Source organism: Parambassis ranga, chromosome 16 (assembly GCF_900634625.1).
Source record: "Parambassis ranga chromosome 16, fParRan2.1, whole genome shotgun sequence".
Classification (NCBI taxonomy): Eukaryota; Metazoa; Chordata; class Actinopteri; family Ambassidae; genus Parambassis; species Parambassis ranga.
In genome coordinates, this window is record NC_041036.1 from 9,033,945 (window position 1) to 9,056,835 (window position 22,891).

The following is a 22,891-nucleotide window of genomic DNA, read 5'->3' on the forward strand; positions in this document are numbered from 1 at the left end:
ATATGGATCTTCCTCAACATTTGCTACTAAGATGATCAGATGTGCTTTGTTTGTAAGTCAATGCATTTTAATTGGATCTCTTTAAAGTGATCTGTTCATGTGGAACTGTGACAGTTCCTCACTTTATGGAAATTATTTTTGCTTCTTTGGATGCCTCACTTCAAAAGCAACAGGATGACAGAGTAAGGACAAATCAACAGAACAAAAAATACACACACAATTGGATTCCAGAGAAATGCATGAAAAACAGCAGCTTTTGTCCAGCTATTATCTGCAGCTTAATGAGAATGTGGAGATGCTGTCTCCCTGTTCTTGCATTGTGTTTGCTGAGTTGAGCACTGGCCAGATTTAGAGCAGCAGGGTGACTGAGCCAGAGCAGCACTCCCACTGTGTAATACAAGCAACCATGCCAATATCTAATTTGGATGCACCCAGGTCAGCATAGTTTTCCCAGCCAGCCTGCGAGTCAGCCAGCCAAGCAACTAAACAGCCAAATGGAGATTTATTATTTCCTTCTGAGTACATTTTGAGGTCATTAATTTTCTGTTTGTAAATAACTGTAATACACAACAGACTTTTTATTAAAACTCTGCTCACACACTCACGTATGAACTATAAATGATGTGGCATATGCGTGACTACACACATACTGTCGTTCAGGGTTGTGTAAATGCTGCATATGTGCGTGCCTCTTTCATGTAGAGCACAGCCTTGGATGTGATAATTTAATGTTCCCTCCTGACTGAGACTGACAGCCTTGGGGAGGAGCCTCATTCATCTGCGTTGACACTCAAGTGTACAAATCACATCCAAGCCTCTTAAGACAAACAGTGAAATAAAGGGTTCACGTGACAAATGTCTGTGTCTCAAGCCAGAAGGTGTTATGATCACCCTCAAGGATTTAAATGGAGGGCTACGCTTGGCACATTTTTAATCTGGTGGGAAGAAGTCATGCAGGGTTAAGTCAAACTAAAGGCAACCCAAGATTAGTTTTCTTATTATAGGAATAGTACAACATTTTACCGTACTTACTTAACTTAGTTTAGTCCCACACACTTCTCCTCAAAAATGAAACTTGCAATCTAAACACTTGACTTTTAGGTCTACATATGATCTGCTTACATTCTGATAAATTATTGACTGCAAAAAAATCAATGTAGTTAATGGTCATAAGTGTATTTTCAGTCCATAATTTTAGTTTAGATATCTCAAGTTAAATTCTTTCCTTTAGATAATAGCCTTTTATAAATGTTTTTTTACCAAAATGCATGTAAATTTTCAAGTATTTTCAAGTATGAAGGCTTCAAAAAAGTCTGCATGACATCCCATATAATAGTACTAAATGGTACACTAATGGACAGACAAAGAGCTGCAAAGAAATCTTCATTTATTCTTTTAACATATTGTCTAATAAGGACCACTCCTGATAACAATTTGGTCTGACTAAAGATGAACACTTGATCTGAAAGTCCACTCTGTTCTCAGTATTTAGTATTACTGTGATGTGCTGCAGTCAAGAGGGCCTGTCACATAAATCTGAGTGGTGATGCAAAATGCAACATGCTTTCACCTTGTCGTGACCCATTTAAAATTCACAGTGAATTAGCATGCTCTTTAAAGGACTGTTATTGTGTTGCTTAATAAACAAGAATAGAGAAATATGCATGGCACTGACACCAAAATGTTTGTGGACATCTGGGCATCAAGGTTTCTGTATCATAAATTGATTATAAAAATTGAAGTAACTTTAATAAATATTCCTTTTCCTTGTCAACTCCATTTTCTGTTTTTGTGTTTTTATACTAAATGAGGAAAAACAAATAAAAGCACTTGATGCATGTGCACCACATGCTCACCACCTCGCGTGTATAGCTGTGTGTGCTGGAACATCTCAATCACAGAGCAGAGATCAGGTTCAATTACTCATGCAATAACTTTTCGGTCTCCGTGGGCCTAGAAACCATTTATATGCTAATAAGTATGACAGCAGTAATGACTTGCAATAAAAAGACATCTGCTGCTTGATCAAATCTGATATTAGAGCATTACTATAATCAGCCTTTGCTATTTGTATTGAAACCACTTGTTAGCCCTGGAACTCCTAGTGGGAAGTGTTTTGGCATTGAACATTAGTCAGGCAATAACGCTCTTCTCTGTCTTCCTCGCTCCTGTCAACACTGTTTATTTATTACGTGTTGCATAGGGTTGTATTCGTTTTATTAGTTGCATACACATAAGGGGAGAAAGTGGACACATTTTTCTATGGAGTCAAATTAAGTCAATCCTAAATATATAGAGCAAATTCAAGGGCTGTGCGGTGTGCAAACTCTTCCACCCTCAGAGCTTTGGCTCAGATTGTTTTTTCTTAAATGCCCTAAAAAAAGGAGAAACTTGAAAAAGATCAGCCGAGTAGGGATTGATCTTTCTTCTGTGAACACACAGGAGCCATGCAGAGCAAAGAGTGAAAACAAGAAGGATCAGAGCGTGTCATTTCCAAATCTGTAGTCATGCTCAGATGGTATATCTTTACCAGCTATTTCATGTGATGCCATGAAATTCATGCTCTCTGGACGTCTCTAGCTAACACATTGTCACTGACATTTAGCATTCTGTGGAGTAACATGTTTTGAGGGCCTTTGGATGGAATTACACTCATCAAAACAAAACAACAAAAACATGGGTATGTCATATACTAAACTACCCTGGTGAGTCTCTTAGTATCTGGATGTTAGCATCACCATTTTTGTTTTCTGGTGCTGCCATTTAGCAGAGGTCTAGGTCTAGTTTAACTAAATAGTTTCTTGCAAGAGTTACCAGTAAGCAAACATTGCCCTTAAGTCATACCCTAATGTCACAGTTTATAATGAGCAGCACTCAAGCTTAATAGATTTTTGCAATTGATCAAAGAGTATCAAACGAAGGACAAACAAGTAAGTCGCATAAAGGTTGTTAAATACCAAGTATACATGGCGGCTAATTTGAACTGTAATTAGATCTGATACATGTCAGTGAAACATTCGCTGACCAGGAGAGACAGTGAGTAAAGCATAGCATGCATCCTGTCTCATTCCAATGAGAGAAGCCTGCTGGTGCAGCTTTCACTTCAAGGGCCTGAAAAAGATCAATGAGAAAGAATAGCAGTGGGACTGGACTACAAATTGAGAAGCCTTTAATCACCTCACACAGTTCACAGTGCAGTGAAAGTTCCAGCCATGAAAAGGTTTAATCACTAGTCGCACCGAATAGAGTCAACTTGCTGCTAATAAAGGGCACACAGGGCTTAATTGGACTCAGGCACACATGCAGATCTATGTACTTATGTGTTTGTGAACACAAACACATAAGTACATAGATTTCCTTCTACTTGTACATCCAGGCAATTTTTTTGCACTTTAAAGATACTAGGACACATACAGATACCTGCTCTGAGTTTGTCTCTTACAGGAGGATAGAGGCTATCATAATTTATCAACCAATTGAAGGTTTCAGTGACATATGATAATTACTTGACTTTACTGTCAATGGTCACTAGGTGACTCTGGGAATGAAAACAATAGCAAGCACTGTTAATGGACAGAGACGTGAGGGTCATGTGGTCCCTCTTCAATTTTATTGCAATGAATATACAATCTGTGTTTGAAACCAAACTCTACGGGATACGATTGGACCATTGCTGCATCCTCTTGGTGCACTTTACCTGCACGTGCCTTTGATTTATCACAGGCAATCTGTTTTTTTTTTATTAAAATCCCACAAAGACCAATCGAGATAACAAGAAGAGAAAACCCCTCAAGGCACCATGAGGTTAATAAAGAAGGTGTGTAATAGGAGACCTCATTACTGAAAACCTTTCATGATGCTTCCCAGGAAGCCCATATAGCTGACCCAAGTGCTGCTGAGAATGTGACCTTGGTGTGATGGTAAACGGGTAATAAATCCACCGGCCACGGGGACACAGTGTGTGGTTTGTGGACAGTCGGGTCAATGAGAAGGCAGGCTATGAATCTAAATTGCATCTGTCTCTGTCCGTCCGTCGCTCTTGTTCCCCCACTATAAAATGCATTGAAATAATGGCACTGCAGCGGCTCAGCGAGATAAGAGGCACGTTACTCAGGACGTTAATCGTAGCTCACCTTGCCACCCCTCTATCTCTGACTTTCCTGTCAATCACCATTCTGCACTAATGAATTAAAATAATCTGTAAAAATACCCTGAAGCAGTTTGCTTATAATAAGTAAAACTCAAAGTGACGCAGGAGTGCCTTATCAGAATACTTACAAGAGTTCTACAAGGTGAAAATGAATTATGAGGACAAAAAGATATTACCTGATACAGGATTAATATGAAACCTGCCACACAGCGAGGTGAGAGGTTAAATAAACAGCTCTCACCATATGATGGTTATTAACCTCTGGCTCACACTGCTTAAAGGAAGTGCCTGCCAGCATGTTAGACTTATTGGTAATAAAACTCCAATTCAATCATTATTTGAGGTAAACATGAGGCTGTGTGATTATTCATCCATGCCCACCACATGCAGGTTAGGATGTTTTTTTAACCATGCGAATACAGTGTTGGGTGGTCTCCATGCAATTTACATGCAAAGTGAATTATTACCTAAGCTTGTATAAATGGCCATGAATAATGAGTTGGATGCTGTTTAACTGCCCGGTAAGGCCTTCAAAGAAATGCATTTTGGGAAATTTTTCAGTTGAAGGCCAGGGTAAGCTATTTCATCCCTGTGGTTTGTTATCTGAGACAGTTGGTTGGTTTGATTTCAGTTCGGCTTATTTTTATTCTGCACTGCATCCCTGTGGAGCCAGAAATCTGCACACCCGGGCCCCCAGCGTGGTGGAGCGGCAGCAGTGAGGGAGCTACACTGAGGGCACAATGGGTCTCTGTCGCCACCTACAGATAGACATAAACATAACAGGGCACACTATGTGCAGAGGAGGATGTCCTGACTTTATTCGTAGAGAAACGTTTATTCATTTATTCTGATTTTATTTAAGATTGATCGATTTGCGCCACGGATTAAAATAAACTGTTATATATACTTGTTGGAGGTCAAAGTATTTATCAAAGCTGTCTGCTCCGGCGCGGTGCGTGAACAGAATCCAACGCACCTCAGAAGTCATGTGATTGGTCATGAGGAAGTAAACAGGGAAGAGGAGCTCCACAGAGGCAAGTAGTCCACTTTTCTCTTAGATTTTAAACCGTTTTAAATGTCACACTAGTTGATTGATTATACATCAAAATACGAAGAAGCTAGTTTTTTGCACCTTTACATGCGCCTTCATGCGGCATCGCGTTGATGAAAGTAGCTAGCAGGCTATATGCTAAGCTCGATGGTAATGGTAACAGATTGTGCATTACCATGTAAGAACTATGCTGCTTACATTAATTTCAACATTAAATAATATGTCTTCCAGTGGCCAGACAGCAGGTTTCTAAATTCCTGGTGTGTCATTAAGATGCCTGAGCAACAGGAACTGTTGTTTTAAGTGTGCTAAAATAGTCGTAACGCAGTTACAATGCATCCATGCACGTTTGTCCCACTATGACCAACGAGAAGTGATATGTTAGGACTGCACGTTTGATATTACTAATATATATAAGTGTATAATCTATAAGTGGAATGGTCCACTTGTTTGGTTGTCTTAGAATGAGTCAGGCCATGTGACCAGTCTGGATTCAGGAAGACATTCAGTGTCCTGCTCAGGGACTGTTTCAGCAGGGTTTGGGAACCAGTCTACCTGACACCTGTAAAAACAAACACTCTGCTTTTTCTTTTCAGGAATATTTGGAGTTTTTGCTGAAAACCCTCTGTATCAAGGCCTGGTTGCTTTGCACATCCTCCTCCTCTTCCTCCTCCTCTGCCCCCTCCCCTTCCTCCTGCAGCCAATATGGTGGACTTCCTGGCAGAAAACAACCTGTGTGGCCAGGCAATCCTCAGGATCGTTTCCAGGGGAAATGCCATCATTGCTGAACTCTTGCGTCTGTCTGATTTTATCCCTGCAGTTTTTCGGCTCAAAGACAAAAGTGACCAGCAGAAATACGGAGATATCATCTGTGATTTCAGCTACTTCAAGGTAAGAATCTGTAAAGTGTGTAACCTAAAAGTTACTAAAAAGTTTTGATGTTCATTTGTTACATATTCATTTATCTGGATTCCCATTAGCTTCTGCTACAGTGGCTGTTTGGCTACTTGTGGTGGTATGTTGTTCCATAATAGTTCAGTCCAAGCAATGTGATCTGATTGGCATGTTACAGACAGAATAACACAATCCAACAAAAAGGAATCTTTTGTTCTGATTTTCCAAAATACACATTACTATAATACCACTCATTACAGATGCACATTAACACCAATTTAAACTAGTGGCTAAACTATTTACGCAATCAATGGTGGACTTTAAAATTACTTTTTGAAACCACCCACTGCTACCGTCAAATCAAATCAAACCAAACTTTATTTGTCAAATACAGTGTACAATGCATAGTGAAATGCTCGTGTGTAACTTTTGTTGTTACGCAGTATGTGTATATGTCATTAGGACATGAACATCAGCGTTTGTACTGCACTGTGTGACAGTGTTGTTTCTCTGCAGGGTCCTGAGTATTATGAGGGGAAACTGGAAGCCAAACCTGAACTTCAGGATTTGGATGAAGAGTTTAGAGAGAACAACATTGAAATTCTGTCCAGGTTCTATCTGGCTTTTGAGAGTGTCCACAAATATATAGTGGATCTTAACAGGTAAGACAGGACTGAGATACTAAGAGGTTTGGTTCATGCCAAGTTCCTTTAGTTCTGTAGAATGCTAAAACCCACCCTACTCAGATAAAACATTGGAAACCATGGTCTAAAGGCATTTCTTTTTAGTAATTTCTAAACAACAAAACATGATTATTTTTTCATCTCTCCAGGTATTTGGATGACCTAAATGAGGGTGTTTATATTCAGCAGACCTTGGAGACAGTGCTTCTAAATGAGGATGGCAAACAACTTCTAGTAAGGAACACAAATGCAAATCAGTTTTTATTTTGTATTAAGGTTAATTTTTACCTGAGATAACCTTATCTAAACACCTTGTTTGCAAATGTGTGAAAAGAGACTGCAAAAATTCACTACTTCTTCTCCCCCACAGTGTGAAGCTCTCTACCTTTATGGAGTCATGCTGCTGGTTATTGACCAGAAAATTGAAGGGGAGGTCAGAGAGCGGATGCTGGTTTCCTATTATAGATACAGGTATGCTTGTGACTCATGACATTCCCTCTGTGACTCACACTCAATACACTCAGTTCACTTGCCGGCGAGCTTGCTCACAACAGATGTTGAGTCTCTTACTTGACTCCTACATAGGTTAAACCTCATGTCAGCTGTAAGGATCGAACACACACCCACACACAGAGGCATGCTGCATAGAGCAGAACTGAGCATCTTACAGAGTTTGGTAAAGGTGTCAGTAAATAACCTGCCAGTCAGAGCTCACTTGCCTCAGCAGTTTGTGGTTATTTTAATCATTACAGATCTTTTTGTTCTGTTTTGTGTTGGGCTTCCAAATAAATGCAGGCTGTTTTCTTTTCTCCTTCAGTGCTGCCCGTTCATCTGCTGACTCCAACCTTGATGATATATGCAAGCTCCTCCGTAGTACCGGCTACTCCAGCCAGCCTGGAGCAAAACGGCCAGCCAACTACCCAGAGAGCTACTTCCAGAGAGTTCCCATTAGTGCCACATTCATTAGTATGGTCATTGGGAGGCTGCGCTCAGATGACATCTACAACCAGGTGGGATTATATCATACTCCAGTTTGTAAGTTTTTATCTGCAACATATTTCTTAGGCCTAAAATGTTTCCTCCTATCTACCAGGTTTCTGCCTACCCACTACCAGAGCATCGTAGCACAGCGCTGGCTAACCAGGCAGCCATGCTCTATGTTTGCCTCTATTTCAGCCCCTCCATACTACAGACACAGCAAGCCAAGATGAGGGAGATAGTGGACAAGTACTTCCCTGATAACTGGGTAATTTGATAAAATCTTTTTTAAAATGTTATGACATTCTCTTTTTCAAGCTTTTATTTAGAATTATGTACAGAAGTTTTTTTTTGTTGCCCTGCAGGTTATTAGTATCTATATGGGGATCACGGTCAACCTAGTGGAGGCCTGGGAACCATACAAAGCTGCCAAGACTGCTCTCAACTACACCCTGGACTCTGCTAATATCAAAGAGCAGGTATTAGGAATGCATTGCAGATTCTTTATTTTACAGTCCTTCGCAGTTTGTTAATCTACGGTATGCAGATACTGATGACATTGTCTAAAGGATTTGTAAGTCATCCAGTGTGACTGTGCAGAATGTAAATTTAAAATTTAAAGGGTATTAATCAAGTGAGTGACTTTGCAAAGTCTTTGTGGAAGTGGAAGTTCTTGAGCTGAGCTGAGTTGAGGAATCAACTGAATTCTCCTTCTTTGGAGTATCCTTTGCAAACACCAGTGTCTTTCCCAATTGAAAATACACAAATGAATAACAAAATGCCCACAATGAAAGATGTCATATAGCAGAGCATCTACTGTATATCACAACCACCTTCACTGTGTTAGGCCACTCGGTATGCAGCCAGTATTGAGAGCCTGAGGCCTCACGTGCAGCAGCTGCTAAAGGAGGGTTTCCTCAGGGAGGAGATCATCCTGGACAACATTCCCAAACTGCTCAACTGTCTGAGGGACTGCAATGTTGCTATTCGCTGGCTGATGCTGCACTCTGCGGAGTCAGGTGAGACATCATGATGCTCATGTTCAATTCATATTTCCAAATTTTGCCCTATCATTTGGAAAGTGATGATGAAAACACCTTGTTGATTTGTAATTTGCTGAAATATTCTTATCTCATAGCTTATGACCCAAACAACAAGCGGCTGCGTCAGATCAAAGACCAAGTGCTCAACGACTCCAAGTACAACCCCAAGATCCTGTTTCAGCTGCTGCTCGACACTGCTCAGTTTGAGTTCACACTCAAAGAGGTACACATACAAATATTCTTAATAGCTAAATCATTTCTAAATCCATCTAACCATGTCTGTTGTTGCGTGTGTTCACCCAGTTGCCTGTAGGCATACACTGGAAAAGCATATGGCTACTCGGTTTATCACTATGAAGGACACAGATTTAATATTCTAATTACACATCTCATCTGATTAATCCTTCCTCATCCACTCAGCATCTGTGCTCTCCCTCTTCCAGATGTTCAAGCAGATGCTTGTAGAGAAGCAGATCAAATGGGAGAGCTACAAGAAGGAAGGATCAGAGAGAATGACAGAGCTGGCTGAAGTCTTCTCCGGTGTTAAACCTCTTACCAGGGTGGAGAAAAATGGTGGGTTATACCGTTAGCATGGATAAGATGAAGGATTATGCAGCAAATATAGATTGATGCAACCTTTCATACCTCTAATATGATACCTTCACAGAAAACCTACAGGCCTGGTTCAGGGAAATCTCAAAGCAGATCGAGTCTTTGAACTATGAGGACTCCACAGCTGCTGGGAGGAAGACTGTTCAGCTGATACAGGCTCTTGTTGAGGTGTGCAGGATAATTATATTTTCTCATTGCTTTACTTTATCATATCATATCCGCTAAGATAAAGGTAATAATACTCGGAATCCCAGAATAATTTTTCCCAATGGAAGCAAAGCTTACAGTAATTTATTTTTAAATAAACCCACCACCACCTTCTACAATAAAAATAGACAACCATTTTGGTGATAAGGCCATATTGTGTCTCTAACATGTTTTCCTATCGGTCTTCAGGTTCAAGAGTTCCACCAGCTAGAGTCTAACCTGCAGGTCTGTCAGTTCCTGGCAGACACCAGGAAGTTCCTGCACCAGATGATCCGCACCATCAATATCAAAGAGGAAGTCCTAATCACCATGCAGATAGTTGGAGACCTATCCTATGCATGGCAGATAATTGACAGGTACATACACACTAATAAAAAATAAATCTATATGAAATACTGGCGATATAGATGGCTTGAGCTATAACTAAACTGAAAATAATTTTTTGCTAAGACAGTTTTTACACAGTTCATTTTAATAGCAGTTCTTTTGACGTTAAATTAATGTTTTATTCCTGGCTTATGTTTTCTTCTGTAGCTTCACATCCATTATGCAGGAGAGCATCAGAGTCAGCCCGTCCATGGTCACCAAACTGAGAGCTACGTTCCTGAAGGTGAGAACTGTTTGTCTCCAGTCCTCCAATACATGCATTCTCATACTCATAAAAGATGAATAAGAATTAATAAATCATTTCCATTTCAGTGCTTGTGATACTAAAAATAATTACTTTGTGTTTGTGTGCCCAGCTGGCATCTGCATTGGATCTTCCATTGCTCCGTATCAACCAGGCCAACAGTGCTGACCTGCTGAGTGTCTCACAGTTCTACTCTGGAGAGTTGGTGGCTTATGTCAGAAAGGTATTTCATAATACAATGTTGTTCGCACTTAAGATTTTACAGTGCAGTAGCAGCCGCAGTGATGATTAATATTTCTCAAACCATCTGTTTGGCAGATATAGCTAAAAGAACACGATGTGGATGTGTAACTTAAAGTGGTGTAACCTTCTGGTGTCGTCAGCCACATATGCTGTGTGACTTTATGCTTGAAGATTTGTTCCCTTTAGCTGTACACAAGATTTTCATCCACAACATTGTGCACCATCTGCCTTTGAGAGCTAAACTCCACTACCCTGCCTGAAAAGCCCTCAAACGTAATTATTGTTGTTGGTGCTCAGTGCTTTATTTTCTTGCTTGCAGGTGCTGCAAATTATCCCAGAGAGCATGTTCACCTCTCTGGCCAAAATCATCAAGCTACAGATCCATGACATCATGGAGGTGCCCACGCGGCTGGATAAGGACAAACTAAAGGACTACTCCCAGCTGGGTGCTCGCTATGAAGTAAATCAATTGTTGTTGTTGAAACTGACGGCTGCTCCTTGAATTTTGTTCAGAATATATCACTGAAGTAAAGAAACATTGTTCTGATCTTTACATGAAATGAAGAACATAGAGGAGGGAGCTCATGTTGGGTTGTTTTGATGTTGACTCATCCGCCGTTTGGGAGTCTGAGGCAATCAGGCTAGCCGGCATTTCTGAACAATTTTCAATCTTTTTTATAGCTTTTGATGTGGAAACCAAGTTAAAAAAAGCTTTATATTGGAAACAGATTGTGCTAGCGGACTTAGTACTTGAATTGCAATTAGAATTTGAACTTGTGAAGTCACATTTTTATCTTGAAAGGGATATTCAGATCCATTGAAAGTAGTTGCCGTTGTTAAATCTTTCAGTTTTAATCTTTTATAGCAGAACTGCAATGCAAATGTTTGTATTACCTTCTAACTCTCTTTATAATAGTTATTATGCTAGTTTCAGTGTTGTCACGTTGAACTGGTTTTTACCTGTCATTATTTGTGACCTTCAACATCCCTCTGGTTCATGTAATTGCAGGTGGCAAAACTCACTCATGACATCTCTATTTTCACTGAGGGCATCTTGATGATGAAGACCACGCTGGTTGGGATCATTAAGGTACATGCTGGAATAAAGTTATTTTTTTATTGATCTCTTGCTTCAGTATGGAGGCAGGGATTATGGTGCTGATTTGCCTTATTAACACACTGATGTTTCAGGTGGATCCTAAGCAGCTTCTAGAGGATGGTATCAGGAAGGAGTTGGTGAAGAGGGTGGCTTATGCTTTGCACAAAGGGTTAATCTTTAACCCAAAGGCAAAGGTGAGATATCAGATCTGTTATCTGGTGACAGCTGTGTATTTTTATCTTTCAGATCACAAATATTGGGGATCTTCACATCCTTTTGCTCTGTCAGAACAAGGATAACAGTGGTGGAAAAATTAAAACATATAGTTAATCAGATTAAAATGTATTCCACTTTTATCAGCCCAGTGAACTGATGCCCAAGTTGAAGGAGATGGCGGCCACCATGGATGGCTTCTACAGGTCATTTGAGTACATCCAGGACTACGTCAGCATTTATGGCCTTAAGATCTGGCAGGAGGAAGTGTCCCGCATCATCAACTACAATGTGGAACAAGAGTGCAACAGTTTTCTCAGGACAAAGGTCAGGCTCAACTCATTAAAGGTTCTGAGAGCATCTCTGAATAGAGCAGTTTATCCTGTGCAATCATAAGGCATTGCTCTGGTTTTTGTTGCTTTATACGTAATGAGAGTTCATTGGTCGTTGCTTCCACTCAGATTCAAGACTGGCAGAGTGTGCATCAGTCCACTCATATTCCCATTCCCAAATTTCCCTCTGTGGATGAGTCTGCCACTTTCATTGGCCGTCTCTGCAGAGAGATCCTCCGTATCACTGACCCCAAGTTAGTATCCTCATATAGAATAGTAAATTAAAACCAAAGAGTTAATAAAATCATATTAACAGAACAAAAATAAGCTTGACATTGGTTCTTTTTAAAGGATAACGTGCTACATCGACCAGATGAACACCTGGTACGATCTGAAGAGCCACCAGGAAGTGACCAACAACAGGCTGTTCTCTGAGATCCAGAACACTCTGGGGACATTTGGTCTCAACGGACTGGACCGTCTGCTCTGCTTTATGATTGTCAAGGAACTTCAGGTAATTGTCTTATGATGGGTGACTAAAGTTTTGAAACTTCAAAACACTGATGTAAGTATCTGAATCTGTTTCCTCAGAACTTCCTTACGATGCTTCAGAAGACCATCTTGAAGGACAAAACTGTAGTGGATGTCTTTAAAACCATGCTGGGGACCGTGAATCCAATCCAAGGCATCGTGGGTAAGTTTTCACAGGAAAATTCATAACCTACAGAAATGATTTATTCTTTGTACAAAAATGGTGTCTTGTTTTGTGTTGTTGTAGCTAATGCTAGCAAAGTGTACATGAGTGCTGTGGCCAAGACCCAAAAGATCTGGGGTGCATACCTGGAATCCATCATGAAGGTACTGGTCTATATGATACAAATGGAAAATAAATAACAATACTCCTAATGACTGTATGTTCATAATGCCATAAACATAATGCTCAATGTTTTTTACAGGTTGGTCAGATGCAGATTCTCAGACAGCAGATTGCTAATGAGCTGAACTACTCCTGCAAATTTGACTCTAAACACCTGGCCGCTGCCCTGGAAAACCTCAACAAGTTAGTCCCTTCTCACCACTGAGCACATTCTGTTTTAATCGTGTCTCAATAATGATGTGTTTTGATTGTTAGTGTCGGGGAATATGCTGCTGTTCCTGAAATCAATTCTGATGGTTGTTTGATACTATTTTTGTGCCATATTCTAGTCTGTACTAATGACGTTATGAAGCATGCTCTTGTTGTTTGCTTCAAAGAAATTATAGAAGTTTCCCATATGCAGCTGATGTTTGAGTATCGGTGTAGCATTGTTTTTGTCTTTGCCAGGTCTCTGCTGGCAGACATTGAAGCCCACTACCAGGACCCGTCTCTGCCCTACCCTAAAGAGGACAACACTCTTCTGTATGAGATCACTGCCTACCTTGAAGCTGCCGGCATTCACAACCCACTCAACAAGGTTTGGGGATTATGACTATTGCTTTCTATGGTTTTGTATTGTCTTATTTTTACCTCTTATGACATCCTTGTTTTTCTGTGGATGCTTTTTACAGATCTACATCACTACAAAGCGACTCCCTTACTTCCCCATCATCAACTTCCTATTTATTATTGCTCAGCTGCCTAAACTTCAGTACACAAAAAACCAAGGCAAGTTTTTTCCCCCTTTCCTTCAGTTTGATATACATTTTGTTGTATATCAAACTGTTGAATTAAGTTGTTGCTTTGTAAGTGCAACAGGTCAATGTAGTGGTAACTGGTTGGATAATTTGTGTTTCTTAGAATGCTGCATTTCTCCTCAAACATTTTTGTCTCCACAAAGACCCATTATTGGAACTGCATGTCTGCGAAAGAGATTTTACAGGATAGGCTGTTCTCTACTCCAGGCATACATTAGTCTGAGAAATGTAACAAGATACTACTTGGACCTTTAAAGTAATTTCATTTTATTGGTCTAGCAGTGATACAGTGTGTGGTAGACTTTTCCATCAGTACGCCACAGGTCCTGGTACGATACGTGAGATATTACCCATGGCTCTGTCTAAATGGGGGATGTTTTATGTTTTGCCAGGAATGACGTGCAGGAAAGCCACAGACCCGGTTGACTGGCCTCCCTTAGTGCTCGGCTTGCTCACCCTGCTCAAGCAGTTTCACTCCAGATACACGCAGCAGTTCATGGCCCTCATTGGTCAGTTTATCCGCTCTATCATGGAGCAGTGCACAAGGTAAGGAAACAGACTTTACTATATTGGAATAAATGTTTCAGCTTTATGAATTTATGTTCAACTCTCCTTTACATCCAATTATAGTCAGAAAGTCCCTGACATGCCATCTGATGTGGTCGGAGCACTGATGTTCCTCGAAGACTACGTGAAATACACAAAACTGTCACGTAAGGTAAGACAAGTCTCTCCTTATTAATACTGCCAGCAGTGCTATAAAAATATAATAAATGATGGCAATAGACACACTTTGCAATAACAGGGATGGCTGTGAAGCTGCTTTGATTTGTCATTACTCAAACCATCATTGTTATACTTACTAATCGCACAGTAATGCACTTAAAAACATATCACCATCTTGATATCTTGATATTACTGTTTTTCAGGATAGTAATTTGTTTTTATATTCTCTTTGTATTCTTAAGGTGGCTGAAGCTCATGTGCCCAGTTTCATTTTTGATGAGTTCAGAACAATACTGTGAAGACCTGGATAAAGTATTTTATCAGAAGATGTTGCTTTTGCTGCCATTAGTTTTAGTGAGTCAGTGTGCACAAGCTTACTATCACAGCTGATGGAATTGTTTGCACCTGTTTTTTGTACCTGTGGCCTAATAATTTGTTTAATTACATTTCATTGTTTAGATTACGAATGTTTGCACTAATACATACAGTAGATTGTACAAAATAAATTACCTATTAATTACTAAACATTGCCAACTTTATACTATCATTATGTGCCATTTCTAAATGAGAATAATAAATGCGATTATGTACAAACGCTGTTTGTTTACGTTTCTTAAATAAAAAACTTTAACTTGAGGCTTTTATTTTGAAGAAAAAAAACAAACAAACAAACCCGGAAGTCGGAACTTAGTCGCCTTTGTATTTCTTTTACGGCGGGTAATTTGTGTGTTTTTATAACGCCTCTTTTCATTTTAAGTTGCGCTTTCGTAATGGTTTTTGTGTTGTGAAAACCGATAGATGTTAGTAAGAAAGTCGGTTTCCGTTTTTCTTTCTCAGCTAACCGGAACAGAAGCAAGGGATTGTTAACGTTAGCAAGTAAAGCTAACTTAGCTAGCTAACTTAAAGTGTGTTTGACGTGTGTGTATCATCGGTGGTTTCAGTGTACTCCTCGCAATGTCTCTGAGTGTTGTCCACGGAACATTGTCGACTCTGAAATCATGTCAGGCAGACATCGGAACAGGAATGGACAATTTGACAGAAGTGGCTATGGGCCTGATGGAAGCACAAGGTATGTAACATAACTACCTGCCTGCATTTTATTAATTACATAGATGACATTTTAAGATGTCCTGTTTTGGTAAATAGTATTGACCTAATACGTGTATTAGTAGTGGTGAAAGGTGGCATTTATATGTACGAGTAGCTTGGAATGAGGATGTTTTCTACTGCTACTACAGCATGTACTTTTTATGCATTTGATCTGGATATCACAGATGATGGGAGGGGTCCTGGCATCCAGGAGTTGGAGGCCATGATGCTGGAGTGCGCCAAGCTGGACAGGGACATTAACACCTTTGTTGATGTTGTGCAACATGTGACAGCAGAGGTGAGAGCAGTGGTCATGTCACATGTTCCTTTGTGCTAAAGGACACGTCCTACTTAAGACGCTTTACTAGGAGAAAGAATTCAGTTAGTGAAAGGTACATAAAGGGGTTCTCTTTGAAAGGTCATTCAGTGCTCTCCTGCTATAGATTACCTGTAATGCATTGGTGTTACTTCTAACATCAGGGAAAATACTGAACTTGACTAATGGCAAAGGTCGAGGATGTAGTCTAACATATTTCACTTTCTAAAGGTTTCTGTACAGCAGCCAGAGACTATGTTCAGCCTGTCGGCCAAAGTGAAGGAGCAGTTCACAGAGAAAGTTGCCAGACTCTCTAATGCTGGTGTGCACAATCACCCAAAAATAGTGGCCTTCAAGGAGAGCATCAATAGTTCGTTCAAACAAGGTAAGACCCGTGGAGAGACAAGGGAGGGACAGTATTTCAACAGTAATTGATTGCTGAACAATGGAATTTGCAAATACAGTAGATGTGCTTGCTAGAGGACTTTTTGGCTGAAAAGAGGAAGAAACCTTGAATGAATGAAAAATTATTGAATAAATGAGTGAATGGAAGCTGGGATAGACTCCAGCCCCCTGTGATCCTCACTTCAGGACGTAGCGGGTTCAGATAATGGATGGATGGATGACTAAATGAATGTCACATGTTGCTGCCTGCTGTTTTTTTCTACCATCTTGTCAGTGATTCAGTTTCCCATCTAATACTGTGATTACACATTTTTAAACTGCTTTGTGTTGTGTTGTGTTGTGTGTCCAGCCAACCAAGAATCATCAGAGAACATGGAAGAGCTTGACGAAGACATCGCTGTTACACAGACCCAAGTCAACTTCACCTGCCCACTCACACAGGTCGATTACACTAGCATGCTGATCTGTTATTATTACTTTAACTTATGCTGTCATATACCTGTAGTTCCTCTGGCTCTCTGTTGTTTCAGAACATTTCTGTCTTCTTATACTGATTGAGTTCTGATTTAAAAAAAAAAAAAAAAAAAAAAAAAAAAGGATCAGCTTATCCACTGTTTTCTGTCCCACTGCATTATTTAATGCTTCTCTGTGTATCTACATTCAAGGTGGAAATGGTGAACCCTGTGAAGAATAAGAAATGCAGCCACTACTATGATGAAGCAGCTATTTTAAACCTGATCCAACAAAGACACAGCCAGAAAAAGAAATGCCGGTAAGATACTCTCCCTTGCTGATAAGAAACAGAAAGCTGTTTTGCTCAGACATGCTTCTTGTTGTTTGTGTGATTATGCACTTTTAGAACAAGCTAATTTTCACTCTCTCTCTCCTCTAGCTGTCCTGTGGTGGGCTGTGGGAACACAGATGTGAAAGAGGCTGATCTTGTTCCTGACCAGATGCTAAAGAGAAGGATCCAGAGCCAGAAGCGATAGGGTAACCGGACATAGTACTATGCATGTTCAGAAAGTTTTATGTTGTTGGTGTTGTTGTAGAAAGAAGGTGTTATTTTGTTCAGAGGTTTACACCGCTCTGTGCTGTCTGGTTAAGACTTTGATTGGGACCATTATAGCGTTTTCCAGTTTCTTTGAATAAAAAATATTTATATGTTCAGAAAGTAATGTTTTGTTAGGGATGTACACAAGTTGCATCTGTTTTTGCAGAAGAAAGACACTTTTGATTCAGGTTTGTTACTCTTTGCCCCGAAAACCTTTGCTAAAACATTTTTGTAATTTCCAGTTTTGCTGAATAAAATAAAGACACAAATGAATATCGCCCAACTATCAAATATTTTTTCTAATGAAGTTAGCTAAGGGAACCACAAGAGGGCAGCGTACACTTAAATTTTCAGCTTCAGGCGTGTATATGGTTATTCATAGGAGCAGTGAAAGCACAGAGAGCCAGGAAGTGCTCATTTCAGCATCACTTAGAAATTATATTCTCCTCAAAAGAAAAAACTAGCCTAAAAACAGTTATGTGAATGAGCCATAAACAATCTGTGGTTTAACATGTGGGAATGCACTTATGTGATTAAAACCCTCCCTGCCTGCTCCTTGTGAAGGGTCTTTGTTCCAGAGAGTAACAAACAAAGGCTGTGTTGAGATGAAACTAGGTGAAGCTAATCTTTTAATAACATTGCATCAGGCATTTAAAAAAATCTCTAATTGCTCTTGCTTACCATGAGTGCGTCACACAGCCCTAAGAGCATTTTGCCAGTGAAGTTATTAACTGGCAACAAGTGCTCAAACTCAGATCATTTCTCTGCTCTTTTTGATTTGTCATTCTGCAAATGTAGTCTTGTTTACTGCACAGCATGTTAAGTCACAGGTGGTTTCACAACAACAGCTCAATTTATAGAAAGTGCATACACAAACACATAAGCATTGCTTTCACTGAATCACCGGCAGAGCCATTAAGTCGTTTCTTTGGAGGACTGGAGAGCCGTAAATATCCTCAGGAATTCAACCACAATATCATACGATCACACAGAGGGGGGAAAAAACAATCAATTCCTTAGATGTTTGCTCACTTCTGCTTATGTTTGATCTGGAATTCACATTCATCTCTTCAACAAGTGGTAGATGTAATGGCTGCCTGACACACTGTAAGCCCTGATATCTGCCTTGTCCACGGAGGATTGTACCTTTGGCTGGAGGTGAACATATTCACACTCCCTGGCACAGGAGTCTAGGCCAGGGCAGATCTGGAGGAGAGGAGAGGGAGGAGTGTGGCTGGGTGAGACTGGCATTTCAAAGCTTTGACACAGGTGTCATGCTTTTCTCCCAAACAATCCAAACAGTGCTACCATTTATAAAAAAAAAAAAAAAAAAAAAAGGTTCCTTCTGCTGTTGACCCCCACAGTTGTCAGAAAAACTACATTCTGTCAGGTTGCCCACATGACCTCGCTCTCTGAAGTGAATAAAATATTCGTTTGCCACAGAGTTAAGTTGTTGGAGACTTCATGTGATGGCTGATGTTTTTTGGAAAGTGAAAAAGGAAAACGAATCAAAAGCATACAAACGACACCTGTACAGGCAATATGTCAAAACAAGATCACAATAGAAACTGAATTTTAATGGTAACTTGGTAAAAACCATAGCTCTATAGGTCTTAAATAATACAGGTTTGCTTTTAATTGTGACTATATGCATGTTTTCACCACATTTTTTACCCTTTATAACATAATTAAACAAGTTTTAACCTCAGTTGTAGATAAAAATAGGTGAATATACATTATACCTGCTTTAATTGTTGGGATCCAACATTAGAAAATGAATTGATCATGTATTATTTATTGATGAAATATAAATAGGTACTCTCATATAAACCAGCTATCACGATTAAGACTATTTCTAGTAGTTATGTTTAAAACTTATTTTGACGCCTCACGTAAAAAAAAAAAACGCGTACTGTCGCTTTAAATGACAACACCTCCCAGCAGGCGCTGGATCCTGGGTGAGTTTCGCTGCTACAAACACTGTGGTTCGTGCTACAGACAGCCTGTACAGCAAAACCACACAGGAAGAGGCAGACACACAGAGGAGGGAGGCTCAGCTGCCGGCACACTGCTGTGTTTATTTAACCGATGTGACGAAAGAGGAGCGTGAGAAGGCTGCTGCTCATACCTGCAGGTGAGTGTTTGTCTGCCGCCCCCTGAGTTCACTGTGGACTGACCTGAAGGAGAGGAGTCCTCATAGAGTGCATCAGACAGACCGGCAGCAGCGTGGGTGAAACACAGAGCAGTGCTGAGGGGGTAGAACTAGTAGATATTTATCTGTAGCTGTTCTGGAGAGCCACGAAACTGTGAGCCAACAGGTGAGTCAGGTCACACCTGTTGGGGATGCAAACCGAGTTAGGCTGACCTGCCTGTCCTCTGAACTCACTCTCTAAGCTACAGTCTTGTTTGTATTCTACATAGGTCGGCACAGTTGGAGTCCATCGGGAGAATATACAGCTGGATATGGATTACTGGTGCCCGTCTTCACCGCTCTGGATTTAGTTACAGGACGGTGTTCAGCGCTGCGCCTCCTCCTCCTCCTCCTCCCGGTGAAGTGCGAGCTGCCAAGAACAGGTGGATCCTGTTTGCGTATTTAGCTTAAACCTGCTCATATCCACCTTCCACCTTTATGGGGAACCAGGTGGAGAAACTAACGCATTTGAATTACGCAGAGGTGCCAACGTCGGACCCAAATGGGTTCGATCCGGACGACGATGGACCGCGAATTGGCGTCTCTTATATTTTCTCCAACGACGACGACGACGAGCAGGATGACAATTTGGATCAGTTTTCACCGGACAGCCGCCCAGTAAACCACGAAGAGAAGCCATTCGACCCACATGACGAACTAGAGTGCGCGATTTACTACCGAGAGGAGTGCGCGTACGAGAGAAGCACCGGAGCCGCGGCTCACTCCCCGGAAAGTCTCCTGAACAAGTGCAGACCGGGAGACCTGCTGGAGTTCGTGGCCACGGGACAGTATCCTCACTGGGCTGTTTACGTCGGGGACTTCCAGGTGGTTCATTTGCATCGAGCTGAGATCAAGAACAACTTTCTCACTGATGTGAGTCAGGGTAAAAAAGGCAGGATAGTGAACAGCCTGTACAGGTACCGTGCGCTACCGCCGGAGGTGATTGTGCGCAACGCCCTGGATCACGTTGGATCAAGAGACAGAGAGCTGTACTGGAGAAACTCGGAGTGTTTCGCCGCCTGGTGCCGCTTTGGCAAACGGGAATTTAAAATCGGAGGAGAGATAAGGATCGGGAAGCAGCCTTACAGGTTAAAACTAATCTTCTCAGAGAAGAAGAGCCACGTCCTGGAGTTTCAAAGCCTGGAGGACGTGATCATGGAAAAGAGGAGAAACGATCAGATTGGCAAAGATGCTGTGATGCAAGAGCTGGCTAACCATTTAAATGCAACACAGGAAATCAAAGAGGATCACTTTGTCAACTGATGATGAATGTTCTGGTGAGAAACTGAGCTGCGGGTTAAAGGAGATGCTCAGTGGAAATGCGCAGTTGTGTTGGTGAGGGAGCACTGATGCTTCAGGTGATGAGCTTTGTCACAAAGCCACAAATGTCCATATTCAGATGGAGTTAAATAAAAAGAGTCTCTGGCAAGGAAAAGCCCTCTTAACTTCTTGGTTGCATCTCAAGTGCTTTAGCAAAGAGGATGACAAGGGTGAAAACACATTTCCTTACCTTTCATTTGCATTGAAAACAAGTGGAAATGACACAACCACGTGACATCCTCCCCTCCTTCCTGATCCAAAAAAAATGACTCTCAACCCAAGATGAAGGGACTTGTTCTGATGGATATATTTGCATCTGAGCTGCACCTGCAGTGTAATCATTTGTGGGGATGAAGTCAGAATTTAATTACCCATAATTATTTTTCTAATCCAGTCAATTTATTTGCACAGAGGAGCAGAACCTCTGCTTGGTAAGCGCTCGCTCCTTTTACAACTCAGGTGCTGGAGGGAAACACAGAGAGGTCAACTCACTCACTGTTTATTTTCATTGTGTGTCAACCTGTTGCTTTATATCCAATCATCACGCAGCTTTACCGACTCTTTGTGGACACTGTTCATAGCCATGACTGTGCACTTTTATTGATTCACCAGTTTATTTTTTTGAGAAAACAAAAAGATGTTTGTATGAAGGATTATGGAAATAAATATATATTTGAAGAGTACTGTTTTTTCTTTTTAATTAAGAGCTGACTGGTTTGTATGAATGCCGGTGCTAATCAATAATCAATCCACAAACCTCAGAAAAAATTGTAGACATTGTGTGTTTTAACCCACATGGACGCTAGAATTAGCTGACCAGCAAGTAGGAGCTGTACCTGTTCAACCAGCAGCATCCTCCTGTGTGTTTGTGGTTGTGTTAAGAAGAGTCCAGGCTACCATACAAGTATAACTGTCTGTTTTAATCCAAGTATTTGCCAAACAGCAGCAGCTCCCTGAAACTACCAAAACATTAGTAGACTTGTGTCAAGTTGTGTTCCAGCCATGCTGGACTTTGCGCTTTGTTTACACCTCTGCTGACTAAAGATAAGTCTGTTTTTTTAAATGTAGCCACAGGCTGAAAACCTGTTATTCCTTCCTCTCCTTGCCCTTGAATGTTCATTATATTTAGGGCAGAAGTGCATGTTTGTTTGTTTGTGTACACCTAGAAGTGGACTCAGGTTTGGTTTCTGTTAAAAAAAAACAATCCAATTTTAACGGCCACTGTCTAACACTCTGCAGTATGTTCACATATAGAGGCTGCTACGGGAATTACAGCCGGCTCTGAGGGTTGTCTGAACAGCTCAGCTGTGCTTCCTGATGATGATCACAGCCTCTCAGATGAGTTTCTCTCTATGTTTTCATGGGCTAATATTTGCATGGAGCTGATGCTGTAGGTTCTCTTTTTGCAGGTATAGTCCCCCCGGCACCCCAAAAGCATGTAGTATCATCAGCTCTGATAACAAATATGGAAAAGCTGCCGGACACATTAGCATTTCTTCAATTCTCTGAGGTCTACCGCAGGGATGAAATATGAATTGTGTATGTGTGTGTGATGCATATTTATGATAATCAGTCAGATTTTTTAGCACCAACTGAATCAGAGCAGCACTGGGTGAAGCGCCACAGTGCTAAAGCAGCTGCCAGTAAAATTGTGTAATTGTGAATATTAAGTCAGATTTCTCATCATGTGTGACAAAGCAGAAATGGAATTACACTCGCATCAATATATTACATTCAATTCGATTTGCTCTCAGCACATTTGTGGCTTTTCTGCGTACATACTGAACCACACGCTATTAAAAACATTCAGATAAGAGAGACTCATCAAGCCGTCAGCTCAGTTCATAGAAATTTCCTTATTGATTTATTGTGCAGCTTTCATGTAGTGATGTTTTTATAGCTGCCATTTGAAGTTTACTTGGGGAAAAAAGCTGATATAATATAATATTTATATTTAGAATTCCTCACCAAAAACTGTGAATC

At 40.7% G+C, this 22,891-nt stretch overlaps 3 protein-coding genes across 3 annotated transcripts; all 3 read left to right on the top strand.

The window, feature by feature from the left end:
- The first annotated feature begins 5,138 nt into the window (after positions 1–5,138).
- Positions 5,139–15,133, top strand: washc5 (WASH complex subunit 5). The gene is made up of 29 exons (XM_028426003.1): positions 5,139–5,184; positions 5,798–6,092; positions 6,612–6,757; positions 6,928–7,012; positions 7,149–7,249; positions 7,596–7,788; positions 7,872–8,024; positions 8,122–8,235; positions 8,604–8,775; positions 8,895–9,022; positions 9,243–9,372; positions 9,467–9,579; positions 9,808–9,974; positions 10,153–10,228; positions 10,362–10,472; positions 10,812–10,952; positions 11,502–11,582; positions 11,684–11,785; positions 11,952–12,131; positions 12,266–12,390; positions 12,488–12,650; positions 12,728–12,830; positions 12,915–12,994; positions 13,093–13,196; positions 13,461–13,590; positions 13,685–13,781; positions 14,203–14,356; positions 14,441–14,528; positions 14,779–15,133. Exons 2-29 carry the CDS (start codon positions 5,907–5,909, stop codon positions 14,833–14,835), a joined length of 3,480 nt encoding a protein of 1,159 aa, XP_028281804.1. The 5' UTR covers positions 5,139–5,184; positions 5,798–5,906; the 3' UTR covers positions 14,836–15,133.
- A 65-nt stretch (positions 15,134–15,198) lies between these two features.
- Positions 15,199–17,675, top strand: nsmce2 (NSE2 SUMO ligase component of SMC5/6 complex). The gene is made up of 7 exons (XM_028426004.1): positions 15,199–15,253; positions 15,478–15,605; positions 15,811–15,923; positions 16,173–16,326; positions 16,696–16,787; positions 17,012–17,118; positions 17,239–17,675. Exons 2-7 carry the CDS (start codon positions 15,491–15,493, stop codon positions 17,333–17,335), a joined length of 678 nt encoding a protein of 225 aa, XP_028281805.1. The 5' UTR covers positions 15,199–15,253; positions 15,478–15,490; the 3' UTR covers positions 17,336–17,675.
- Positions 17,676–19,540: 1,865 nt separating this feature from the next.
- Positions 19,541–21,591, top strand: lratd2b (LRAT domain containing 2b). Its single transcript, XM_028425477.1, has 2 exons — positions 19,541–19,715; positions 19,819–21,591. Exon 2 carries the CDS (start codon positions 20,027–20,029, stop codon positions 20,849–20,851), a length of 825 nt encoding a protein of 274 aa, XP_028281278.1. The 5' UTR covers positions 19,541–19,715; positions 19,819–20,026; the 3' UTR covers positions 20,852–21,591.
- The last annotated feature ends 1,300 nt before the right edge of the window (positions 21,592–22,891 follow it).

Excerpts from the sequence above, each read along its gene's own strand:
- nsmce2 (XM_028426004.1), top strand. The coding sequence starts at position 15,491 with ATGTCTCTGAGTGTTGTCCACGGAACATTGTCGACTCTGAAATCATGT. Across the intron at positions 15,606-15,810 it reads GGGCCTGATGGAAGCACAAG|ATGATGGGAGGGGTCCTGGC; the intron begins GTATGTAACATA and ends TGGATATCACAG. Across the intron at positions 16,788-17,011 it reads TCACCTGCCCACTCACACAG|GTGGAAATGGTGAACCCTGT; the intron begins GTCGATTACACT and ends TCTACATTCAAG.
- lratd2b (XM_028425477.1), top strand. The coding sequence starts at position 20,027 with ATGGGGAACCAGGTGGAGAAACTAACGCATTTGAATTACGCAGAGGTG.
- washc5 (XM_028426003.1), top strand. The coding sequence starts at position 5,907 with ATGGTGGACTTCCTGGCAGAAAACAACCTGTGTGGCCAGGCAATCCTC. Across the intron at positions 9,023-9,242 it reads TTGAGTTCACACTCAAAGAG|ATGTTCAAGCAGATGCTTGT; the intron begins GTACACATACAA and ends TCCCTCTTCCAG. Across the intron at positions 9,580-9,807 it reads TGATACAGGCTCTTGTTGAG|GTTCAAGAGTTCCACCAGCT; the intron begins GTGTGCAGGATA and ends ATCGGTCTTCAG.